The sequence below is a fragment of the Pseudorasbora parva genome, chromosome 17 (genome assembly GCF_024679245.1).
Source record: "Pseudorasbora parva isolate DD20220531a chromosome 17, ASM2467924v1, whole genome shotgun sequence".
Lineage (NCBI taxonomy): Eukaryota > Metazoa > Chordata > Actinopteri > Cypriniformes > Gobionidae > Pseudorasbora > Pseudorasbora parva.
The window spans coordinates 18,027,010-18,048,877 of NC_090188.1; the positions used below are offsets into that span (position 1 = coordinate 18,027,010).

General features: G+C 35.7%; 3 protein-coding genes across 4 annotated transcripts; 2 read left to right on the top strand and 1 right to left on the bottom strand.

Moving 5' to 3' along the window:
* Positions 1-508: 508 nt before the first annotated feature.
* tbp (TATA box binding protein) lies at positions 509-4,726 on the bottom strand. 2 transcript variants are annotated; one of them, XM_067422004.1, is made up of 8 exons: positions 4,633-4,726; positions 3,921-4,056; positions 3,097-3,428; positions 2,830-2,917; positions 2,013-2,104; positions 1,738-1,905; positions 1,361-1,455; positions 509-1,258 (listed from the first exon to the last, which is right to left on the bottom strand). In XM_067422004.1, the coding sequence occupies exons 2-8, from the start codon at positions 3,972-3,974 to the stop codon at positions 1,179-1,181; spliced, it is 909 nt and encodes a 302-aa protein (XP_067278105.1). In that variant the 5' UTR covers positions 3,975-4,056; positions 4,633-4,726; the 3' UTR covers positions 509-1,178. The 2 variants fall into 2 exon arrangements, with proteins under 2 accessions (XP_067278105.1, XP_067278106.1); XM_067422005.1 differs by having other exon boundaries at positions 3,921-4,051; positions 4,633-4,706.
* A 1,264-nt stretch (positions 4,727-5,990) lies between these two features.
* Positions 5,991-10,067, top strand: zgc:153169 (uncharacterized protein LOC767799 homolog). The gene is made up of 10 exons (XM_067422301.1): positions 5,991-6,282; positions 6,627-6,765; positions 6,940-7,096; positions 7,205-7,253; positions 7,661-7,699; positions 7,919-8,007; positions 8,124-8,139; positions 9,220-9,287; positions 9,573-9,677; positions 9,915-10,067. Exons 1-10 carry the CDS (start codon positions 6,159-6,161, stop codon positions 10,065-10,067), a joined length of 939 nt encoding a protein of 312 aa, XP_067278402.1. The 5' UTR covers positions 5,991-6,158.
* Positions 10,068-10,488: 421 nt separating this feature from the next.
* Positions 10,489-21,243, top strand: rab1ab (RAB1A, member RAS oncogene family b). The gene is made up of 6 exons (XM_067422557.1): positions 10,489-10,660; positions 15,078-15,150; positions 15,422-15,517; positions 17,204-17,299; positions 17,419-17,550; positions 19,998-21,243. The coding sequence occupies exons 1-6, from the start codon at positions 10,647-10,649 to the stop codon at positions 20,193-20,195; spliced, it is 609 nt and encodes a 202-aa protein (XP_067278658.1). The 5' UTR covers positions 10,489-10,646; the 3' UTR covers positions 20,196-21,243.
* The last annotated feature ends 625 nt before the right edge of the window (positions 21,244-21,868 follow it).

Here is a 21,868-nt window from a genome sequence, read left to right on the forward strand (position 1 = left end):
CAATATGGCTGTCTTCGCAACATTGAGGTGGATGCTGCACATTGGTGGTGGTTGAGGAGATTCCCCCTTCAATGTAACTTATCAATTGTAAAAATATTAGCATTAAATCAGCATATTAGAACAAATTCTGAAGGATCATGTGACAAGTGTTAAAATAATAAATTACTTTAAATTGTAATATTTACTATATGATTTCTGCATTAGTTTCAGAATGTGAAGAGAAATACCTTACCCACCCTAACCTTTTGAACAGTAGTGTGACTCAAAGAGTCTGTTCTTGCGTTAATTTAAAAACTGCAAATCAACATCTTAAGACCATTTTCCCACCTTGTTATTGTAATTCAATCTTCATTATTTTATATATTTAGTGTAGACCAGGAATGAAATCCAAATTTCTCTCACACAGGCTATTTTTGCAGATTGTAAAAACTGTCATCATAACACTAACAAAAGATGTATTATTGCCATATCAGAAAAATAATAAAACGTGTAGAATAATATAATAAGCTGAAGTTGGCAAACATTTATTTGCATTAAAATGTAGCAAAGTTAGTTACATAGACAAACAAATTAAATTAAGATGTCAGTGCTTTACAAGGGGCTATTGGGAGACCTACAGCACATCACACAATGAAATGTGAATTCAGTTGTTAGATATGCCAACTGTTACATCTTATTCAAAACTGTAACCTAAAGGTCAAATCCACATGATGATTTAAACAACTGAAGGATCCGCAAACTTGTTTGCAAAGCTTTGTTAGAAAACCTAAATGCTCTTTCAAACATAATCTTTCCTTGCACTGGTCAACATTGGCATTACTTGCCACAGACTGATAGTCAACATGGACAATCAGAAATGTAATACACATAAAACCTGCTAATAAAAGGGAATGTGAAACAAATGAACATTTTAACATCATAAAACCATAAAAGAATTTGTTAAAATGATCAGACATGGATAAAACAGTATTTTGAAAACCAAATGGCAGGTGAGAAACATTTTTAAAAGGTAACATAAAAGCATTTTATCCTCGGGTCATTGTCTGAGTGATGAAAAAGTGTCCTTCATATTTACAAGCTTATAAAAGTTAAATGATACAGCGTAGGTCACCCCAGACATACCGGTGGGCTCAGCAAGTAATTCACCAGCGATAAGAGAATGGTGCTCTGCACAGAGATTACGTAGTCTTCCTGAATCCTTTTAAGATTGGGTATATATTCTCAAATGCTTCATAAATTTCTCCTCTAACCTTTGCACCTGAAAAAAATAATAAATGGCATTTTCATTATGCAACCTCAATATCACTCAGAATCTCATACTAGTATTGAAAGATCATTTTAAATATAACAATGACCTCACCTGTGAGTACAACTTTGCCTGAAACGAATATTAAAAGGACGATTCTTGGTTTAATCATTCTGTAGATTAGTCCTGGAAATAACTCTGGTTCATAGCTGGGGAAAAGTATCAGCAGGATATGAGGATTAATATCAAATGGGATTCAAGTTTTTCCATCTCGCAGCCAGAATGATTCTTATAACAAATTCAAAAGCCCAGGGAATTAAATAATACCTTATTATAATAATAAAATAAACCAATAAGCATAACTTAAGTGGTACAAACAGTAATGTAGAAAATGTATTCATAAGGCATTCAATTTATTTTGAGATGTACTATATAAAACTATATGAATTAATGATAAAATAATAATTAATAAAACAAATAACTAGACAAACCTGCTAAACTGCTGGTGTGTAAGCACCAGGCCCTCTAATCGGATGGGAAACTTGACGTCGCAGCTGCCCACCATGTTCTGAATTTTGAAGTCTAAGAATTTGGCAGGAAAGCCCAACTTCTGCACCACTCTGGCATATTTTCTGGCTGCCAATCGGGACTGTTCCTCACTGCAGAAGCAAGGGGACACAAGAAAGGCAAACTTACACACTGCTGTTTGTTCTACAAGTGTGTAAGAGAAAAAAACAAAACAACAACAGCAAGATTGGATTCTTACCTTTTGGCTCCTGTGCACACCATCTTCCCTGAGCTGAAGATGAGGGCTGTTGTTCTGGGTTCTCGTATTCTCATGATGACAGCAGCGAAACGCTGAAATAGTTAACAAATATTTGAGTTCAAATAAAGCGTTGGATTAAATGTTGTTGCTTAAAAAATATCATACACTTGCACATGTGATTTAGATTTTTATGAACTGTTAGACTAACAATGGACAAAGTCCCTTTCTAGAAAATATTTGCAACAACTAATCCAGGCAGCTATATCACGCATGCAAGACCAACAGTTCTCTACTTTAAACACATTTCAAATCAGAAAAATTTAAGTCTGACATTACCTGTCCCATATTTTTTTAATGGTCAAATGGCATTAACCTCTTATGCTCTGGAAACATTTGGGGGATTTCCACCTGGATTTGGCCTAACCAAATTGAAAAGTTTCCCATACCCACATACAGTGGTCTCCAAATACACAATTTTGGTATTAGTTTACAGGAAACCCGTTTAGGTTACATAAACCACAGCTAAAAGTGATAAACATGTAAGTATATTTTGTTTGAGCTGTAATAACCTAGCCAAAATAAGAGACACTTTTTTATTTTTTTTATTTTTGTTGGTTAGAAATACATTTTTGAAAGTGTATAACTCAGGCCCTGTGTGTTCTAGCACCCTGCAGACTGTTCTGGCTGTTTCCACTAGATTCCAGAAAATACTGTAAAAAAATGATTTTGTCTGTGTATCATGTTTTATGCAAGATTGTTCAAATGGTTCTGAATGAAGGAATATTAAAAAAAAATGTAATTTTTTAAAAAGTCTTACCTTTGGATTATATTCAGCATTTCTGGCTCGAAGTGCTATTGTCTTCAAGTCAAGTTTGCACCCCAAGTTCACAGTGGACACAATATTCCTTAAAAATAAAATTTCATATAATTAAACTTTGCAACAGCACAGAAAATGGATTTTTTTTTTAAACATTTGTCGTTTTATGGAGCTTTGAGATGATTTCAGATATTTTTAATAATCTATCTATACATCTCAACAATATTTCTAAAAGGATTGTGCAGTGATGACAGCCAGAAAACTCACTGTAACTGGGGAACGATGCCAGAGCTCTCTGAGGCTGGTGTGGCAGGAGTGATGGGGGTCATAGGGGTGAGAGGTGTGGTATAAAGTGGCGTGTTGCCTGGCAGTGCTGTGGTCGTGGAGACCTGCGAGTGGTACAGCTGGGGTGTCTGGCCTGAACCTCCCACCATCCCACCCTGCTGTTGTGTGGCAGCCTGTTGCTGCTGCTGCTGCTGCTGTCGCTGCTGTTCCTCCAGGAGGGACAAGCTGTTGGTATTCTGCACTGGCTGTGGTGTAAGACCCGTGCCATATGGCATCATAGGACTGAAAATGGGAATGCCAGGCGTCATGGCTCCCTTTGAATAGAGATAAATAAATTAACTTCAATGCATTAAATAATTTTGATTTCAATACCTCTTATTATGTAAGGCCTAGAATACACTACATGACTTTTGCCCCGATTTACAGTCTGGAGGAGTCAACACTAGTTGCCAAAAGTCAAAGCCAGTCTACACACACAAACAGTGTATGAAGGGCACAGAATCAAATGTTTTAGGTTCAGTCTATGACTCCATCCAGTCAAAGAATATTAAACATGTTTTATTTTTTGGGCCAATTTTATAACACATTATTTTCATTTGTTGTGCGTCTCCTAGCTACAAGGCACATGATTCTGTCTGAGTTCATTGTGTTCAGAACGACTTTAAAATCTAGTAGCATGTGAACCTCAATCGTTTGCACAGTTTTTCTCTGTAACCATTTACAAAGTTGGTAAGTGTAGGACACATAGGCTTTAAAATCGGTTGAGATTTTTAAAACTGGGTATTTTTAAAGCTGCGTTAACTCACCTGCGGAGATGCCAGCCCTTGAGGGAAAGGAGGTAAACTGTTATTCTGCTCCATATTGACAGTTTATGAAGCAAAACAACCTAGTAGTGATTTCAAGACTAACTTGAAGACCTCAATGACTTCAAAAACACCTGTGCTGAAATAGAAGAACAAACAAAAATACTTACACAACAATACTTCTAAAAAAAAAATTGCGTGTACAGTAGACAGACAAATCTACTATAGATAAATATGCAACATAATTGCAGGGTTTGGTTGTACAATAAAAGTAATGCGTGTAAGTAATCCAAGTTTATTAGGAAAGTAAATTTAAAGGAGAACTACAAAACATATTAAACGTGTCACTGTCAATACTGCAAACACCAAGAGTATGGTATAGAAAGAGGCTGCTGCTTTTTTTTTGCAGTGTAACGTTAACTCAGTTTTATAACATTAGCAACACCCTTTAACATTTCCTGTCACATTCATTGGAAAGCGAAAACACGTAGTAAAGTTGACAATTAATCAGGTAGTAGTGATCAGAAAAGTACTAACGTTAATATCTACGTTACGGAGCAGACTGAAGCCCAACGTGGCTAGCTTGGCTAGTTTGTAACGCCAATCTGTTCGTTACAAACTCAAACAGTTCCTACTAGATGTATAACAGACATTTTTCCATGTATAGTGTTATTAATTGTTCATGAAAAAGCGCAAAACAAACCGATAGGCTCACCTACGGCTGGCTGTGAGTTTGAGTGGAATAGTTCCAGAAGCGCAGGGAGCGCGCACAACATGAAATTTCACAACAACTTCCTCCAACCTTTTTATGCACTTCCGGTGCATTATGACCTCTTTTACCTTTTTTTAAAAGGTGTTTAATCTCTAAATAAATTATTATTAGAATGATATTACTACTATTATTATTATTAATAATAGACGGTTTGCTCATACATTTATTCAAAACACTAATATATTTGCTTGACTATATAATTTTTTTTAAACAAAACTAATTTTTCTGACTAATTCTATAACACGTGTTTACATATAAATATTATGTTATTTTATATTATTGAAATAACATAATATTTATATGTAAATACGTGTTATAGAATTAATAATATTATTGTGGAAGTCTGGCTTTTTAGTTTTGTTAATATATATATATATATATATATATATATATATATATATATATATATATATATATATATATATATTAAACAAAACTAAAAAGCCAGACTTTCACAATAATAAATGTTTTGAATAAATGTATGAATGAATGTACTGAATAGTGTTTTGAATAAATGTATGAGCAAAACGTCTATTATTATTAATAATAATAATAGTAATATAATTCTTAAATATTTTATTAAACACCTTTTTAGTTTTTACTATATATTTTACGTTTACTTATTTTATTTTATTTTATTTTATTTTATTTTATTTTATTTTATTTTATTTTATTTTATTTTATTTTATTTTATTTTATTTTATTTTATTTTATTTTGCATAATTGAGTAATTTCCACTTATATTTTATGAAGTGATAAACAAAAACTAAATTGTATTGTTGTTTATATGACTGTTCCTAAATAGAAACCCTAACTTTCAATTAACGCCTTGCCTTCTATTTTGAAATGTTGTTTTACCAACCCTCGGGCTAATGATAGTGATGGGAAAACACAATTGTGTGTTTTCACAAACACAGGATTGTGTAAGGGATGTAAAGAAGATAGATCAGAAGAGCATGTAAAGATTTGTAGAAAATATGAAACAGAGAGAGAGAGAGAGAGATGAGTGAATGGGTAAATTTACTTTATTTAGTTTATTAGAAGAGGGTGAGGTGTGAATTTTGTGGGCAAGAAGAAACAGTGGAACATGTTATACTGTCAGAAAAATGAGACTGAAAGAAGGGTTTTAATACAAAATCTAGAAAGAATAAAAATGCGATTTATATTGGGAGATATTTTACTAAATAACTCAGGAAATTAATGTTATAACTTTCTTTTTCAATATCTAAAAGTGGCTAATTTATGTAATAGAATATAAAAAAGAGGACGTGTAAGCTTACTCCATACCAGTCCAGTCGGTGGCGGTAATACACAATTTCGTTGTTTGTCACCCGCCAATAAAATTTAAGAAGAACAACAACAACAACACCAACCATATAACCATGCATCGAACTTACAATTACGCTCTCACTAAAGAGGGAAATTAATGTTTCCCCTAGATACGTACATGTACCAGTATACATGTTTTGATGCACATAAGTGAAATGGCAGCTGTGGGGACATGGTCTTTTTCTCGTCCTGCAGTGGAGAGAATGAGATGTATGCTGCTAGCTAGACAAAATGCTACAGATGTTGTAGAAACTGCAATGGCAGGTAAATTGACACCTGTTGTGCTTTTCATCAATCCAATACTTTAACATGTATTATTTTTAGGTGGCTAATAAACAGGTCTGGCTTGACCTTCAACGATTGTTTTTTCACTATTTACTAGAGATTCAATAATTATCATTAGGATAATGAATTGCCTTTTTTCCATATTCATTCCAAGAGAATGCTGTAAATGTTAGCAAATTTTGGGGATGTATAATTTCGAAGTGTTTAAGAATAAATTAATTACTAAATATACCATACATATTAAATAGTTTTCTATATTACAGCATCTTTCTTTAATAAATAAATACAAGTTCTGATTAAGAATATAAGGTCTGTTCTCTCAGAGGTTGAAGATGATGTAGACACAGGACGGCACATTGTTGGCAGAGGAGGATATCCAAATTTCAAGGGAGTGGTTGAATGTGATGCTGCAATTATGGAAGGTGTGCCAGGGAGATTTGGTGCAGTGGCAGCTCTGCGAGGGTAAAAGTCTCTGAGTATTTTTTCCCTCAGTATAATCTCTCAAGATTGCCCTTTGGTACAACGCTTTAATTTGCAATACACTGCTTGGAGAGGAGAAAAACCAAAATAAATTAGTTTTTTTTTCTATAACACCTGGCCCAAAACCATCTTGTATACTTTTGTTTTCATTGTTAGCATTGCACAGCCATGTCGCGTAGCTCGCAAAGTGATGGAGAAGAGTCCTCACAGCTTGCTTGTTGGAGATGGAGCAGAAGCATTTGCTCAAGATCTGGGTTTTACATCTGAGGCCAATGACAATATGCTCTCTCAACATACAGCTACTGCTTACCGGGTATTTATTCTCACACACACGTTTACTTATTATTTCAGTCCGTAGAGAGAATATATATATATATATATATAGATATTTTTCTTTTTTTATATATATGTACTACAAAAGGAATTCGTTGAAAAAAATAAATCTGTTAGAGGTGGGCATGATACAATAGGTAAGAGATTAATATAACCTTTTTTTCTCGATGAGTAAATCATAAATGGGGCTAACCCATTTTCTAAGTGAAATGACTCAACCAGGTTGTGGTAGTTGTTACTTGGCAGAGAAACGTCTACCATGACTCAAATTATTTTTGTATGAGTATAGAGTATGGCCTAATGTTGTACAATGTAACTGTAAAATTAGTATATAAGTGTTGTTTCAATTTTATGATTATGAATATCAATTTCAAAAAATATAATTATGCATATTACAGTAAATCTAATTGCACTAGCATAATTGAGAATATTACAATTTTATTTTTAAATCTAACTGTGCTGACTGGTTGGGTTTATGATGTACGTTTTTGTAGAGCTTTATATTTGGTCAAATTCCAGGTTAATTTTGTTTACTTTCTCATAGGACTTATTGCTCTCGATCAAAGTGGAAACATAACAGTAGGTAAAGTTAAAAAAAAAAAAATTACACTTCCTGTTATCTTTATTTCTATAAAAAATAGTTTCGATGTAGTTTGTGTTCATATTTCATAATTATATTATGATACATTATCTACAGTCTAATTATACAAATGTGATTTGTGCCATACGTTGTATGTTTGTACAAATTCTGTTATTTAACAACAATCATTTGTATGTTCCTAAATGTACAAATATTGTGCAGGAGTTTCTACATCCGGAGCTCCCTTTAAATCACCAGGGAGGGTGGGGGATTCTCCGCTTCCTGGCTGTGGTCTATATGCTGACCATACAGTAATCTTTTTCATTCATCTCATAGCCTGTTTCTTTATTATCAATTTATATACATTTTGTCATTAAAGTATGACAAGGTTCAGTTTAGGTATGACAGCTATTCTCTGTATTTTCAGGTGGGTGCTGCAGCAGGTAGGTTTTTATTTGTTTATTTGGTACGTTTGACTTTTTTTTTTACATTGCATCTGAGCTTGTTTCTCAAATGTATTGTTTCTTTATTAGACTAGATTAGATTTGACATTTTATAAGATTGTACTATTGAACAGTACTGGCTATAGATATTTTGGAGACTTTAGAAATGAAATAAAATATATGAACAAAAGTATTTTTCTTAATTATTGAATTCAGGTGTTTCAATCAGACCAGTTGCCACGGATGCAGAAAGTCAAGCACCTAGCCATAACGTCTGCATTTACAAACATTTGTAGAAAAGTGGGTCTTTCTCACAAGCTCAGTGAATTCAAGCATGGTACTGTGATGATAGGAGGCAACCTTTGCAATAAATCAGGTTTGTGAAATATCATCCCTGCCTGATATTTCATGGCCTGTAAGTAGTATCATTGGACAGTAGAAGCATTTAGTAAAAGCAACAACTCGGCCACAAAGCATAAGACCATGTAAAGTCACAGAGTTCTCTGCATTTTTTCAGGGGTTGGGCTTGGCCCCTAACTTCCAGTGAAGGGAAATCTTAATGCTTTAGCATACTGAGACATTTTGGACAATACTATGCTTCCAACTTTGAATGAACAGTTTGGGGAAGGCCCTTTTCTATTCCAGCAAGGTACATAAAGACATGGTTATATGAGGTTGATGTGGAAGAACTTAACTGACCCGCACAGAGGCCGGACCTCAACTCCATAGAGTGCCTTTGCAATAAATTAAACCGTTCCAGGTCATCCCAAAGGCACACGATGGGGTTGAGGTTGAGATTGTGTGCCAGGCCTTCTCTTCTGATATCAGTGCCTGATCTTACAAATATTCTACTGGATAAATGGGCAAACATACCTACAGAACGACTCCAAAATCTTGTGGAAATCCTTTCCAGAAGAGTTAAAGCTGGTATAGCTGCAATGAGGCACAAAGTCCATATTAATGTCTATGTATTTAGGATACAATGCCTTTACAGTCCATGTTAGTGTTATGGTCAGGTGTCCCAATGTTTTTGTCCACATAGTGTATGTACTATCAAAATATATATTCTCCTGTCTACAGCTACAGGTGATGGAGACAAAATCATGTGCTACTGCCCAAGCTTTCATGTTGTGCAACTGATGAAACAAGTATGTTATTCTGTTTTTGGTATTAATTAAATTATCACCTTGGATGAATGTACAATTGTGTATTTCTATTTATTTAGGTAATTATATGTTGTATCCATTTGATTATACATTTCATGTTGAATACTAGGAGCATCTGGGTATCCTGATGGTACTGTATTATAGTACATAGAGGTGTTGTAAAGTGAAAACGATCAATGAAAATCTCATTAAACCATTAGCAACATGTTTGTACTTTAGTAAATTAGATCTGGCTCACATTTCTCTTATCTGTTGTCTGCTACCAAGGGCTTATCTCCTAATGAAGCATGTCATGCTGTGCTTGCTGACATAAAGAGGAGAATAGGTGACGATAAATGCTTTGAAATTGGGATTATTTCTTTGAATATGAAGGTAAACACATTTTATATGGTCCACTGTATTTCCTTTACTCAGTATAAAAATTAATAATATTGTTTGCTGGTTCTACATTTTATTATGATCAAGGTGATTGCTGTACTCATGACTGAGATCATTTTATATACATTTTATAATAAAGTTCTTTATTGTTACTTTTGATAAAAGTTGATTTCTTGCAGCTGATTCTAATTTCTGTTCAGCCTAACTGAAATATGGTCTTCTCACGGTCAGGGAGAGGTCGGAGCTGCATCTTCAGTGGAATTTCCATACACATTCTGGAAGCAGGGGCTGGATTCAGTGGAGGAGCTAGTTATTAACCAAACAAACCCAAATAAACAAATAAACATTTTATTTCTACTCATTATTTTATGGGTGGTCAAATAACGTTATTACTTGTAACATGTATGTTTAATCTTTATAAGCGTTCTATGAAAAAAAAAAAACACTGTTCATTATTCTTCATAATCAATAAAGACTTGGTGGTTAAGTTCACGGTCGTCTTTTTGACGCGTATTGATCAGTGACTCACACTCACATTAGCCAATGCCACGTTTCACAAATGACGTAATTTTCTACCCCTCATGATAGGGGGCAGGATTTCGCCGGTCCTTAGCATGAACGATTCAGGTCACTATGAACTCATCGTCAACGTTTGATAAATAGATGTGGGTATTGTAGTCCTTTATACAAGCATATTCCATTCGCGCGGGCCCGATGATCAATAAATTGAACTACAACTTCCGCATAAGTTCTGATGACGACATTGCCTACGCAATCTGTTTAAGGAGTTCCTATTTCCTGGTTGAAGAGTCAGCCATTTTGGGTTTTAACCGACTAGACTTTGCGGCTGCAGCTAGCCAGCTAGTTACTTTTTAATCAGGAGAAAGGTTATTGTTTCTAGTCTCTTCACGCCGCGGAGTTGTTCTGTTAGAAGACAAGCGGTTTCACAGTGTCCAGTCCACGATGAATCCCGAATAGTAAGTGAATAGAGTTATTACTCGGTTTGTTTGTCGTTACTGTGCTCATAATTTACCTGTAGCTACTTTTGACAGGCACCAGCAATGATGACTAGCTGTGTGCTCAATCTTACCAGCAACCAATATCATTGTCCCGGTCAAAACCGGGAATCTTCGTGATTTTCAAGACCAACATTTTTAACTCATCACTTTGTCTAAAGAAGTAAAAACTTTTGTAATTAAACGTCTGTTTTATAACGGAGCTCAGCCAACTTAAATATCCATCCGCGTTACATTTCTGACAAGTAGAGCGCATTAATTAGTCATACCACACCTTTACCACTTGGTATATTGTGATTATTTTCATTTTCACTGGTTAAAAGTAGACGTTAGCTGTCAGGCATCAGTAGAAATTAATATGAATGCTAACTTAGCTGATGTAAGCTAACGTCTAGGGGAAGCATTTCATGTAACGTTAACATACTTTTTAAACGCCTCGACGAGCTGGTTGAAAAATAGTTAAATGTCGGTAACATGTTTAGTAGCCTGTTGCTGATCCTAATTTAATCAGAAAGGTTTGATGTAAGTAAGTAGTTTTTTCAGTGTCAGGAAGGTGGACTTGTAAATTTATGAATAATCAGCCGCTTTTATTTATTAGCTAATGCAGATTTTAAAATAGTCCCAATGTAATTTATTATCTTTTTTTATTCATGCATTTTTATGACCTGGAGTCGCTGCAGACAGAAATACAATCACGTGTCTTATTGTTTAACACTAAATTTTTAATCACAGGTGTATAATTACTGCACACTTTGACACTAAAGTAAAACATAAAAGTCAGGGTTTCTATATCTGGTTCTTAGAAATAAAAGATAGAAATATAAGATTTAATAACCACATTTCCACAACTCCAGTCTGATATCTTTATTTCCTTATCAGTACTTGTCTACATTATCTTAAAAGGCGTTTTGCTATTGATTCCATGTTTCCTGTGTTTATTGACACTGAATTGTGAGGTTTCTATACTCCTGCCCAAATGTATGAATGTGCAGATGTCATTTGAAGTATGTCTCAAGGAACTGAAGTGCCCAGCCCTTCCTTTTGCAAGGTAGTCATGTGTAGGTCACATGCCAAATGACAAGCTAAACTGTCTATTACAACTATCACAAGTGTGTGTTGAGCAACTCCGTTACTTGACATATCAGTTATTGCGTGTATTTTAGATGTGCAGAATAGGGGTGAAATATGTTCTAGGTTCTAATAGCTATTGCAATGGTGCTTGTTTAGTGGTTAACACTCATTAGTAGTTTCTCTTTCGGTTCTTCATGAATTGTGAAGATACAACACTAAAGCGCATACCGCTTTATTGTGGCTTCCTAAGATTACATGAATCGTGATTACATAAATATAGTTCACAAGTAGGACCTCATGTTTTTTCTGACTCCAGTTTTTAATGTCCAGCCTAATTGTAGGACTTAATGTAGAAGTTCAGTGGACTTAGTGTAGAAATCAGTGAGTATTGGAGTGTGTAGTCTGTGTATAAACAGAGGGTCTTTACATGCATTTTTTTTGTGTGTGTGTAGTGGCTCCCTACACAGGGGCGTTTGTTGCAGTCAACCTAACAAGGAGAGCATGACTTGAATTCAGTGGCAAGATAGAGAGGAAAACATCAGATCGTACTGCTGAGTTGTTGATGAGCTGGTCTTGACCAGGCAGATCTGCCGAATTTCCTTCCTATGAACTTTTCTTACTAGGGCATGTTGAATTGGGCCAGAGGATTTAGCGCAACAGGCAAAATTCTCTCTGTGGAATGCTTAATCAGCTTACTCAAGTTTCCCGACCTCAGAGGTCCTCAAGCACATTGGCCCTCATTTATCAATCTTGCGTAGAAACGGGTGTATATGTTGGCGTAAGATTATGCTTACACTCCTCTCACCGCCTGATTTATGAAACTGTGCGCACCTCTGCAATCCAGGTGTACGCAATACTTGCCCTTGATAAATCCCGTGGCTGAAAACGATCGTCATTAGAATAACACGCCCCTATATATTCAAAAGTCTCCGCCTCCCGCACGCCCTCATTTTACGCCATAGACACACGGAAGACGGCAAAGAAGCGAAACTTCTCCGACGTGGAGATCGGGCGCGCTCAATCATCTCACTAGTCCACTAGTCAGGGCACTGATTAGGACATAAGTCAATGGGCTGACTCCCTGATCAGTGCCTTGACTACTGAACTAGTGAGATGATTGAGACGCGCCCATCGAGACCATCACCAGGGAAGTGGAAAAAAACAACAAAATTGTTTTATTTAAGAGTATAAAGAGTGGGAATAAAGGCACCCACAAAAACAAAATATGGACCTAAATTACGAGTACTGTTAATAGTTTGGGGGTTGAGAAGCGCACCCCAGCAGTTTAAATAGCTGTTTGGATGATAAATTACCATCACAATGGATTATTTTACAGCACGTTTTGAAACAATTAGCATTTAATTTCGTATATCACGGCATGTATTGGGGTGTACGATATGATGATGATGTGATGTAGAGTACCATTCATTCACATTAATAATTACATGACAATTTGTAAAATTCTTCTTCTTTTTATTATTATTATTATTGTCATTATTATTATTATTATTATTCTTAATGACGCTTGTTATTTAGAAGAAGAATGTTGTTTTTATTGATTTTATTATTATTTAAAAGAAGGTCATTTTTATTATTTTGTCAGTCTGAATTATTTTAGTCCCAGTCCGTGCGCAGCTGCCGGGCCAGGCGGGCCGGTAAAGCGCACAAGCTCGCGACTGTAGGAATACATATGCTTACAAATCAAACGCTTTGGTAAAATCACACAAATTAAACATTGACGTTCATTTTGCACAAAAATAAACACTGAATGTTGTTGTTGTGGTTTTTAACAGTGGGTCATAATATAGCATATCTTGTCAGTGCGTTTTGTGGTGTTAGGAATTGTTTTTCTGCGAATTTCCCACTAACTCAAACGTGCGTACACCACCTCCTGAGCTGGCGTAGGATTTAAGCGTGCCGTACGCCAACGTCCATATTGATAAATCTCAAAGTCACCGTGGGTTTGGGTGTACGCAAGGTGTACGCTGGAAATTTGGTGTACGCACTTTTGATAAATGAGGGCCATTGTCTCTGTTAAACAAACATTTTATTTTCTGCATGCAAAACAAAAGTGGTCCTAAGTTACATCAGTATCAACAATAGTCATACAGTGCTAGATAGCAATGGTCTGACCTATTTATCATGTTGCAGGTGTATTTTAATGAGCTTATTGCTCATGTATACCCTAGAAAATAAACAATGCGAAATATACAGCGATTGAAAGCAACAGTTGGTTTTACAGTATTAACAATAAATGTATCCTTGTTGCGCATAAGAGAGCCCAGATGTGTATGTTTAATGGTAATGTACATGCATTTAATGTAAATGAGGCTTTGGTGAACATAATAGACTTGTCTATTAAAGGTGCAGTTTGTAGTATTTTTGCAGTAAAATATTAAAAACAAACACTAAATCAGTGTTATATATTTTGTTTAGTTAAGTTCTTACAATATCACAAATGTTTACAACTATTTGTAAATTTAGAGAAAATAGCTATTTTAACCAAGGACCCGGGACGTCTCAGGATAGCGCCTGAAGGAGTCGCCTGTCAATTGCGTCATATCTGCGTTACCCTCGTTTTTTTTCTGTAGAAGCGCTTTACTCTTAGCAGTGTGCAGCCGCCAAGCAAACACACAGAGTAACTTCAGAACATAATTTTAAACACTTGAATAAATGTATCTAATATGATAAACAGAGCTGCATTACCTCATACTCATGACCGAAAAGACACACCTTTACCACTTCGTATATTGTGATTATTTTCATTTTCATTGGTTAAAAGCAGACGTTAGCTGTCAGGCATCAGTAGAAATTAATATGAATGCTAATTTAGCTAATGTAAGCTAATGTCTAGGGGTAGCATTTAATGTAACATAATTTTTAAACGTTGGCAACGTTTAAAAAGTATAAAAGTCCCTTTGCTCACGAGGTTGGTGTTTGCGTGACAATCGTTCCAGCGGCTGTGCTCAGCTCCAAAACACTCGGTCCTGCTCTTTCATACTACAGTAACGGTAATAACCGCATCTATCAACATGATTTCTCTCCGAGTCCTATCCCGATTCTTTTCCACCGGCTGTGAGGCGAAGACCACATGTCCCAAGATGCTGCGCTCAAACTACACCTTTGTTTTGAATAGGTGTCCTCTAGCGAACGGAAAAGTTGCATAGTGCATCTTTAAGAAGACTTGTCTTATTCTTGCAAGAATTGTCTGTCTTTAAACTTTTTTTTATGGTAGTGTAGATTTCAGACAAATGCACTGTCAAATATTGATGATCTAATGTTTTGTTGCAAATTTCTCTTCTTTCAGTGACTATTTATTCAAGTTGCTCTTGATCGGTGACTCTGGTGTTGGAAAGTCTTGCCTCCTACTCAGATTTGCAGTAAGTTTCCCTACTCTTGCCCTCATGGATGCATTCCTAAATTTTTTGATTGAATCTACATATTAGTATTTCAGGTCAGAGATGGCAGAGGTTAAATTATCAGCCTTATGTCATGGATGAAATTATTTTGTATATTATAATAATGTTTTATCACATTTAAAGTGAATTAAATTAAACTTTAAAATAACCCCAATATATTTTACTTAAAAGCACTGTATGGAGATGTTTGACTAAAACATTTTATCATTAATCTGCTATTTTCTTCTTTCAGGATGACACATATACAGAAAGCTACATTAGCACTATTGGTGTGGACTTTAAAATAAGAACTATAGAATTAGACGGAAAGACCATCAAACTTCAAATCGTAAGTTCCTTTATATCCTGTAATGAAATGAGTGTTTGTGAATAAGATGACATGAGTTGAATTTTCAAGCATGTAATTGGAGAAAATGGAACCATCATCAGGGTTATATGATGTTTAAAATGATCACATCTCAGAATCTTATTTTCTTGATCTTTTTATGTCTCGGAGGGACTTTTCTCTGCTATCTGTCGAATAGGGCAGGGTTGACATAGCCTGGCTCTGCCCTCCTACATACTTCCGCTCAATTTTAATTTTCCTTCAGTACTACGTCTGGGACTGCGGTGTGTTCTTAGGTTTTCTCCGAACAAATTTTTACCGGTCCAATCAGCGAGCAGAGGGTGTGGCTGAGAACGATGACGTTGATGTCATGCGTTATTTTGAGTTATAGTTCAGTAATGGCGGTGGAGAAAGATGCAAACGAAACCATTCATTCCGTTGTGGCACCACTGCCACTACACAACACAATAGCAATAATGTTGTGCTTTGTTACTTTTGAAAAGAAAAAAAGTCTCAGCTTTGGAATTCTGTCAGTTTTATCATTAAATGCAAACAATAATTGTAATTGACACACTTTAATATGATGTGACGGCAGCAGCGCTGATCGTGTCTTCCTTTTTACTTTTCCTTTATTGGACGAAATAAGAGTGAACAAATAAGCTTGAAAGAAACATTACAATCAGGGCTTGACATTAACGCCTGCCAAATGCGGGTAGACTTCAGTTCCATTAGCCACTTTGGCGGTTGAATATAATTTCAGCCTACAGCCAAATGAAATGCCAAGATCGTCATATCACAAAATTACAATTCTTTATTGATTAACTTGCAGTTAGTGAAGGCGGTATAGGTGGAATCATGACGCACAACAGAATCTCTCACACTCTCTCTTACACTCTCTCTCTCACACACTCTATTTGGGTTGTCACTCTGCATTTGAAAGTTTGAAAGCGTTTTAAATCTTCTAAATCAAGTCAAATGACTCAACATCAAGTAATTTAAGGTTTTATTTAATCAAATAAAATGTAATTTCCAAACAGCAAAATTTTGGCCAGTCAAAATGCTGAGTGCCTAGTAACTTTGGAAAACCATTTAGCCACAGTTAATGTCAAGCCCTGATTACAACTTTGAACCTTCTGAAATGTATGATTTCCCATGTATCTGCTTAGTGTCTTAAAAAGTACTAAAGCTTGAAACGGCAACATCACACAAGCAATAGAAAAATAGCTATACCTTTAGAAAATTGTTAAATGTATGCACTCTATTACATATTTATTATATTTGTACTTAACCTGTTAATTGTCTTGAATAAGTTTGTCAGAAAAACAAGCTTAAATGTTTATATTTACACAGTAAATTAGAGTACAAAGCATAATTGTATCAAGTTTAAATTTAAAATGGTTTTATATGGAATTAAAATGTTTGTACACAACTTCAGTTTTTGTTACCGTTTATGATTATATATATTAAAAAAACAAATTAATTTAATAGTTTGCTATATAATTTATTTTAATTTAATTGTAATATTTTAATTTTTAATTAATTGTATAGTTTGCAGCTTTAGTTAAGATAATCAAATCAATCTTTCTATCAATTCCTAGCCCTCCTATATTGGTACTAAAACTGAAATAATATTTAGTGAGGCTTTTTTGTGTTTGATTCTGGTGTCACATTAATCCTTTTCCCTTCCAGTGGGATACAGCAGGGCAAGAGAGGTTTCGCACAATCACATCCAGCTACTACAGGGGAGCACATGGCATTATTGTAGTCTATGATGTTACAGATCAGGTGAGCTTGTCCAAACCTTAAGCCAGTGTTCTAATTTTACTTTTAACACCTGTGGAAATACCTTGAAACACTTTTTTAAATCCATTGTATTTGTATTAATATTTTTCCTTTGTCCTCAGGAGTCCTTCAATAATGTTAAACAGTGGCTACAGGAGATTGACCGCTATGCCAGTGAAAATGTTAACAAGTTATTGGTTGGCAACAAGTGTGACTTAACGACAAAAAAAGTGGTGGACTACACAACAGCAAAGGTAATATTGCTATTACTCCATATTACACCTCCATATTGCTATTAGTCCATATTACACCTGGCTGTCTACCCCCTGCATAGCCAGCTGCCTTCTAACTAAAATGAGACCTCATAACTGACTGATTTAGAATGCTATGCTTGGGCAACAACACAGTGCATTAGGGGACCCTTGATTTCAATTGACTTAAAGGTAGCGTTCACCCAAAAATTTGCCCATGATTTACCCATTTTCACCCTTAAGTCATCCTAGGTGTATATGACATTATTCTTTCATATGAACACAATCAGAGTTGTATTTAAAAATTCTTGGCGGCTAATCCAAGCTTTATAATGACAGGGATTGTTGCTATGTTTTTGAAGTCCATAAAAATGCATCAGTCCGTCAAATAGCGTGCTCCACATGGCTCTGGGAGGTTGGTAAAGGCCTTCTGAAGAAAAAAATCATATTTAAAATTAAATTAATGTTCTGGCCGATCGACTTCTGTGGAAAAGTGTTGAAAGTGGCTTCTCCATGTTCAAGATGCGTATGTGACGTCTGAAGAGCCAACCTGGTACTACCAGCAAAACGTAGCTATTACAGTTAATGCCCAGAGCCCCCATTCAGCTAAAACGGCAGTTATGGGGGCATAAACGTAAAGGGTGTATTCGGCCTCTTAACAGACATAAAATGCAATTAAAATGTCTGTCCAACATGAACAAGTCACTTACATGACAACGAGATGCGTTTAGCCACTTAGCCATTGTTTAAATTCACCTGTTTTAGACCAGTGTTTCCCAACCAAGGTGCCGTCTGACGTGAGCAGGGGTGCCGTGTAAAAGGTGCTGGCACGCACTTGCACCGCAGTTCATCTCACATCTGATGAGGCATCTTTAATATGGGTTGTAAATTGAAAATAATGCTTTATGTATGTTTCTGTCGATGGATACACATGCTGGCTCCTCAGTGATACATTACAACAGCAATGATAATAAAAGAAAAACCTGGGCAAAACGGTCTCTTAGTATTAACTTTGTTCAATGCATGCGAGTGCTGCCGTATGTTTGAATATGACCAGTCATTTTCGCCATCATCAACCATGTGCCAGAAGACCCAAGTGAGAATGAGCACGCGCTGTGAGAAGATTTGTCTCTCTGCGTTCATCCGAGAGTGCGCACTCATCTCTCATCGCGCAAATATTGAGTTTTTCGAGTCTTGCGCTTAAACGAACAAATTCACACAAAAAGTATGTCAATATGTCCAACTTGATGAGTATCCAAGCAAACATAGGCTATATGCCTTAAGTGAACTGTATACAGTCGAGAAGGACGATGCATAGCCTTTACTGCTGTCGGTTTAATATCAAACAAAAAATAGACATCACTCACTGCTCTTGATTGAATAGCTTTTGTAAGTTTAATAAGGATTAATCTTTAATTTAAACAGTTAAAAAAGTAGTTATTTTACATTTGATTACTTTTATTCAATTTCTCTACCTAAAATTTAATGTTAGACCTAACTAAAAAGCCTGAAAAGCATTGTTTATTTTATTAGTATCTTTACTCAGTAGTCCGAAACCGTGAGCAATCTGTACTGTTACACCCCTAGCGTAACGTATGCGAGGGGGTGCCACAGAATGTTGAAAATTTTCAAAGGGTGCCATGACTAAAAAAAAAGGTTGGGAAACACTGTTTTAGATAGTTAGCTGTAGTATCGCGCTGAAGTCCCTTGGGAACGCCGTTGTAGCCGAAAAAAAGGCAAATAGTCCAGTTGGGAAGAGCGTTGTGTGTATGAAGAGGCTCTGCTCACTGGTTCTCAGTATTGAACGTGTCCGAAAGAAACGGTTTTCGATTCTGTACTGCTGATCCGAGAACCGCTGCTCGTTTAGTTACACGTGCATGCTCAGTATCAGCTGCTCTTAAGTTTATCAATTCAGCAGTAATAAAATAATCATGCTTTACACACACAACACTCTTCCCAACTGGACTATTTGCCTTTTTTTTCGGCTACAACTGCATTCCCGCAGGACTTCAGCGCGATACAGCTAGCCGTCTAAAACACTATTTTGGTGAATTTAAACAATGGCTAAGTGGCTAAACGCATCTCGGTGTCATCTAAGGGACCTGTTCAGGTTGGACTGACATTTTAATTGCATTTGTTAAAAGGCGCAAAGACACCCTTTACGTTTATGCCCCCTTAACTACCATTTAAGCTGAATCGGGGCTCGAGGCATTAAATGTAATAGTTCTGTGTTGCAAGGACCAGTCCGGTTCAGGTTTTTTTCTATATACTCTATTCACAAAGGTATTAACGATCAAAATAAACTTAAAATTCCCCAGAGTTGTCCTTTTAAATGTCTGCCCACACAGGCAGCTCACTGGGTTTTGGAGCAGAGCCTATATTCAAACACAACTTGCGATTGTTCACTTTTCCAGTGTTCTAACAGAAGGAACTGCTTGGTTTATCTCTAGGAATTTGCTGATTCCCTTGGCATTCCTTTCTTGGAAACTAGCGCTAAGAATGCTACCAATGTGGAGCAGGCCTTCATGACTATGGCTGCTGAGATCAAGAAGAGAATGGGCCCCGGGGCCACAGCTGGAGGCGCTGAGAAGTCTAACGTGAAGATCCAGAGCACTCCGGTGAAGCCTGCATCTGGAGGCTGCTGCTGAGGCCCCCTCAACCCCGACCAAACCCCCTCACCTCAGCCCATGGATCTTGGAGCAAGAGCCCCCACGAAAGGAGAAAGAAAGGGGAATAGATCATTTTGTTATGGAGCAAAGAGTGCATATGGAGAATAGAAAGAATAAAAGAGAGAGTGTGAAGCAGGCAACAATTTAAGTTACCCAAGTTGTACTGTATGTAGCCGCACTACCAAAAACATTCAAAAATCTGCTGCCCCCTCCCCTCCCTTGCTTTTCACAAACTGTAACTGATGAGATTTGGTAACGGTCAGTCCCCTTCACAACTGCCGTCTGTCAGAGGCTGCTTTTAACCAACCCCACATCAAGAGAGGATGGATTTCATTTTCACTCAATGATTTTAAATCCTCTGTGTTGCCGGTTTCTAAGAATAATGTGTGTATTTATCTCACTGCATTCCTACTGCAGGACTGGTCTGTGGTCAAAATTCAATGCCATTTCGTTTTTCTGTCCTTTTTCTTACTTTATTCTTACTTGTTGATTATTTTACTGTTTATATTTGCATGTGTAGGTTTCTGTCCCCACAGATTGTTTTGCCAGTCTGTTGCGGTCAACCGGGCAGCGGTGGTTCACAGCCCAACATCTGTTTAGTAAAATATGTACATATACATTATGTATATATAAATATGTAAGATCTGAATTGACAGCTCTGTAGAGTTAAATACATGATTCAAGTAGTTTTACTTTCTTTTTCATTTAAGTTGTGGCTGCAGACTTGTAGTTTTGTTGCGCAATGTGTAACAGTTAACAAAAATCTAAATAAATATTGTACGACCATACTGTACAATATCAGTATGTCTGCAATTCTTGGTGGGACATGTAGAAACCCTTTGTGTTTTATTTATTCAACATTTATATGCAAATATATTGTTCCAATAATCTACAATCTCTCAATATTGGCCATTTACATGCGGAATACATTGAAAGCAACAATTTCACAATCGCATATGTGACTAACACTATGTTCTCTTTTTCATAATAAAGGCAAATGAATTCATTTTTTGAATGAACTTGAAAACCGTTCATGTCTAGTTTATAATTTGTTTGTTATGGATATTCTATTTATCCTAGATATGGGACATTTAGTATATGTAGGATTAAAGCTTATTGCTGTACACAGCCCTTATACAACTCTCCAAAAGAAGTTCATTCATATTTTAGTATGATTTATATACTATTATAGTATTTATTAATATTTAGAATTAGTTTTATATTTTCAGTTGTCATTGTAAATGTAATTTGTGAGTTTTAGCAATTTTTGTGCTTTTTAAAACAATTGTTTTATTTTAATTCCATTTCAGTCTTAGTTAAGTAATTCAGCGTAAACTTATTTTATACCAGGTGCACTGTAAAAAATTATATGTTCAATAAGTTATGACAACATATGTTTTTACATTGTTTTAACTCATCAAAATAAGTTAAGCAATGTTAAACTTGTTTTTATTAGTTATACAAGATGTAACTCATTTTTTAAAGTCAGTTTAACATCATTTAAGTTGAAATAACTTAAACATCCAAGTCGATTGTACTGCAAAAGTTCGAAATTTGCCTTTTTTTACAGTGTGGTTAACTTCTAATTTATATACACATTTATTGTTTTTGAAAGAAGTCTCTTATACACATCACGCCCTGATTTTATATGA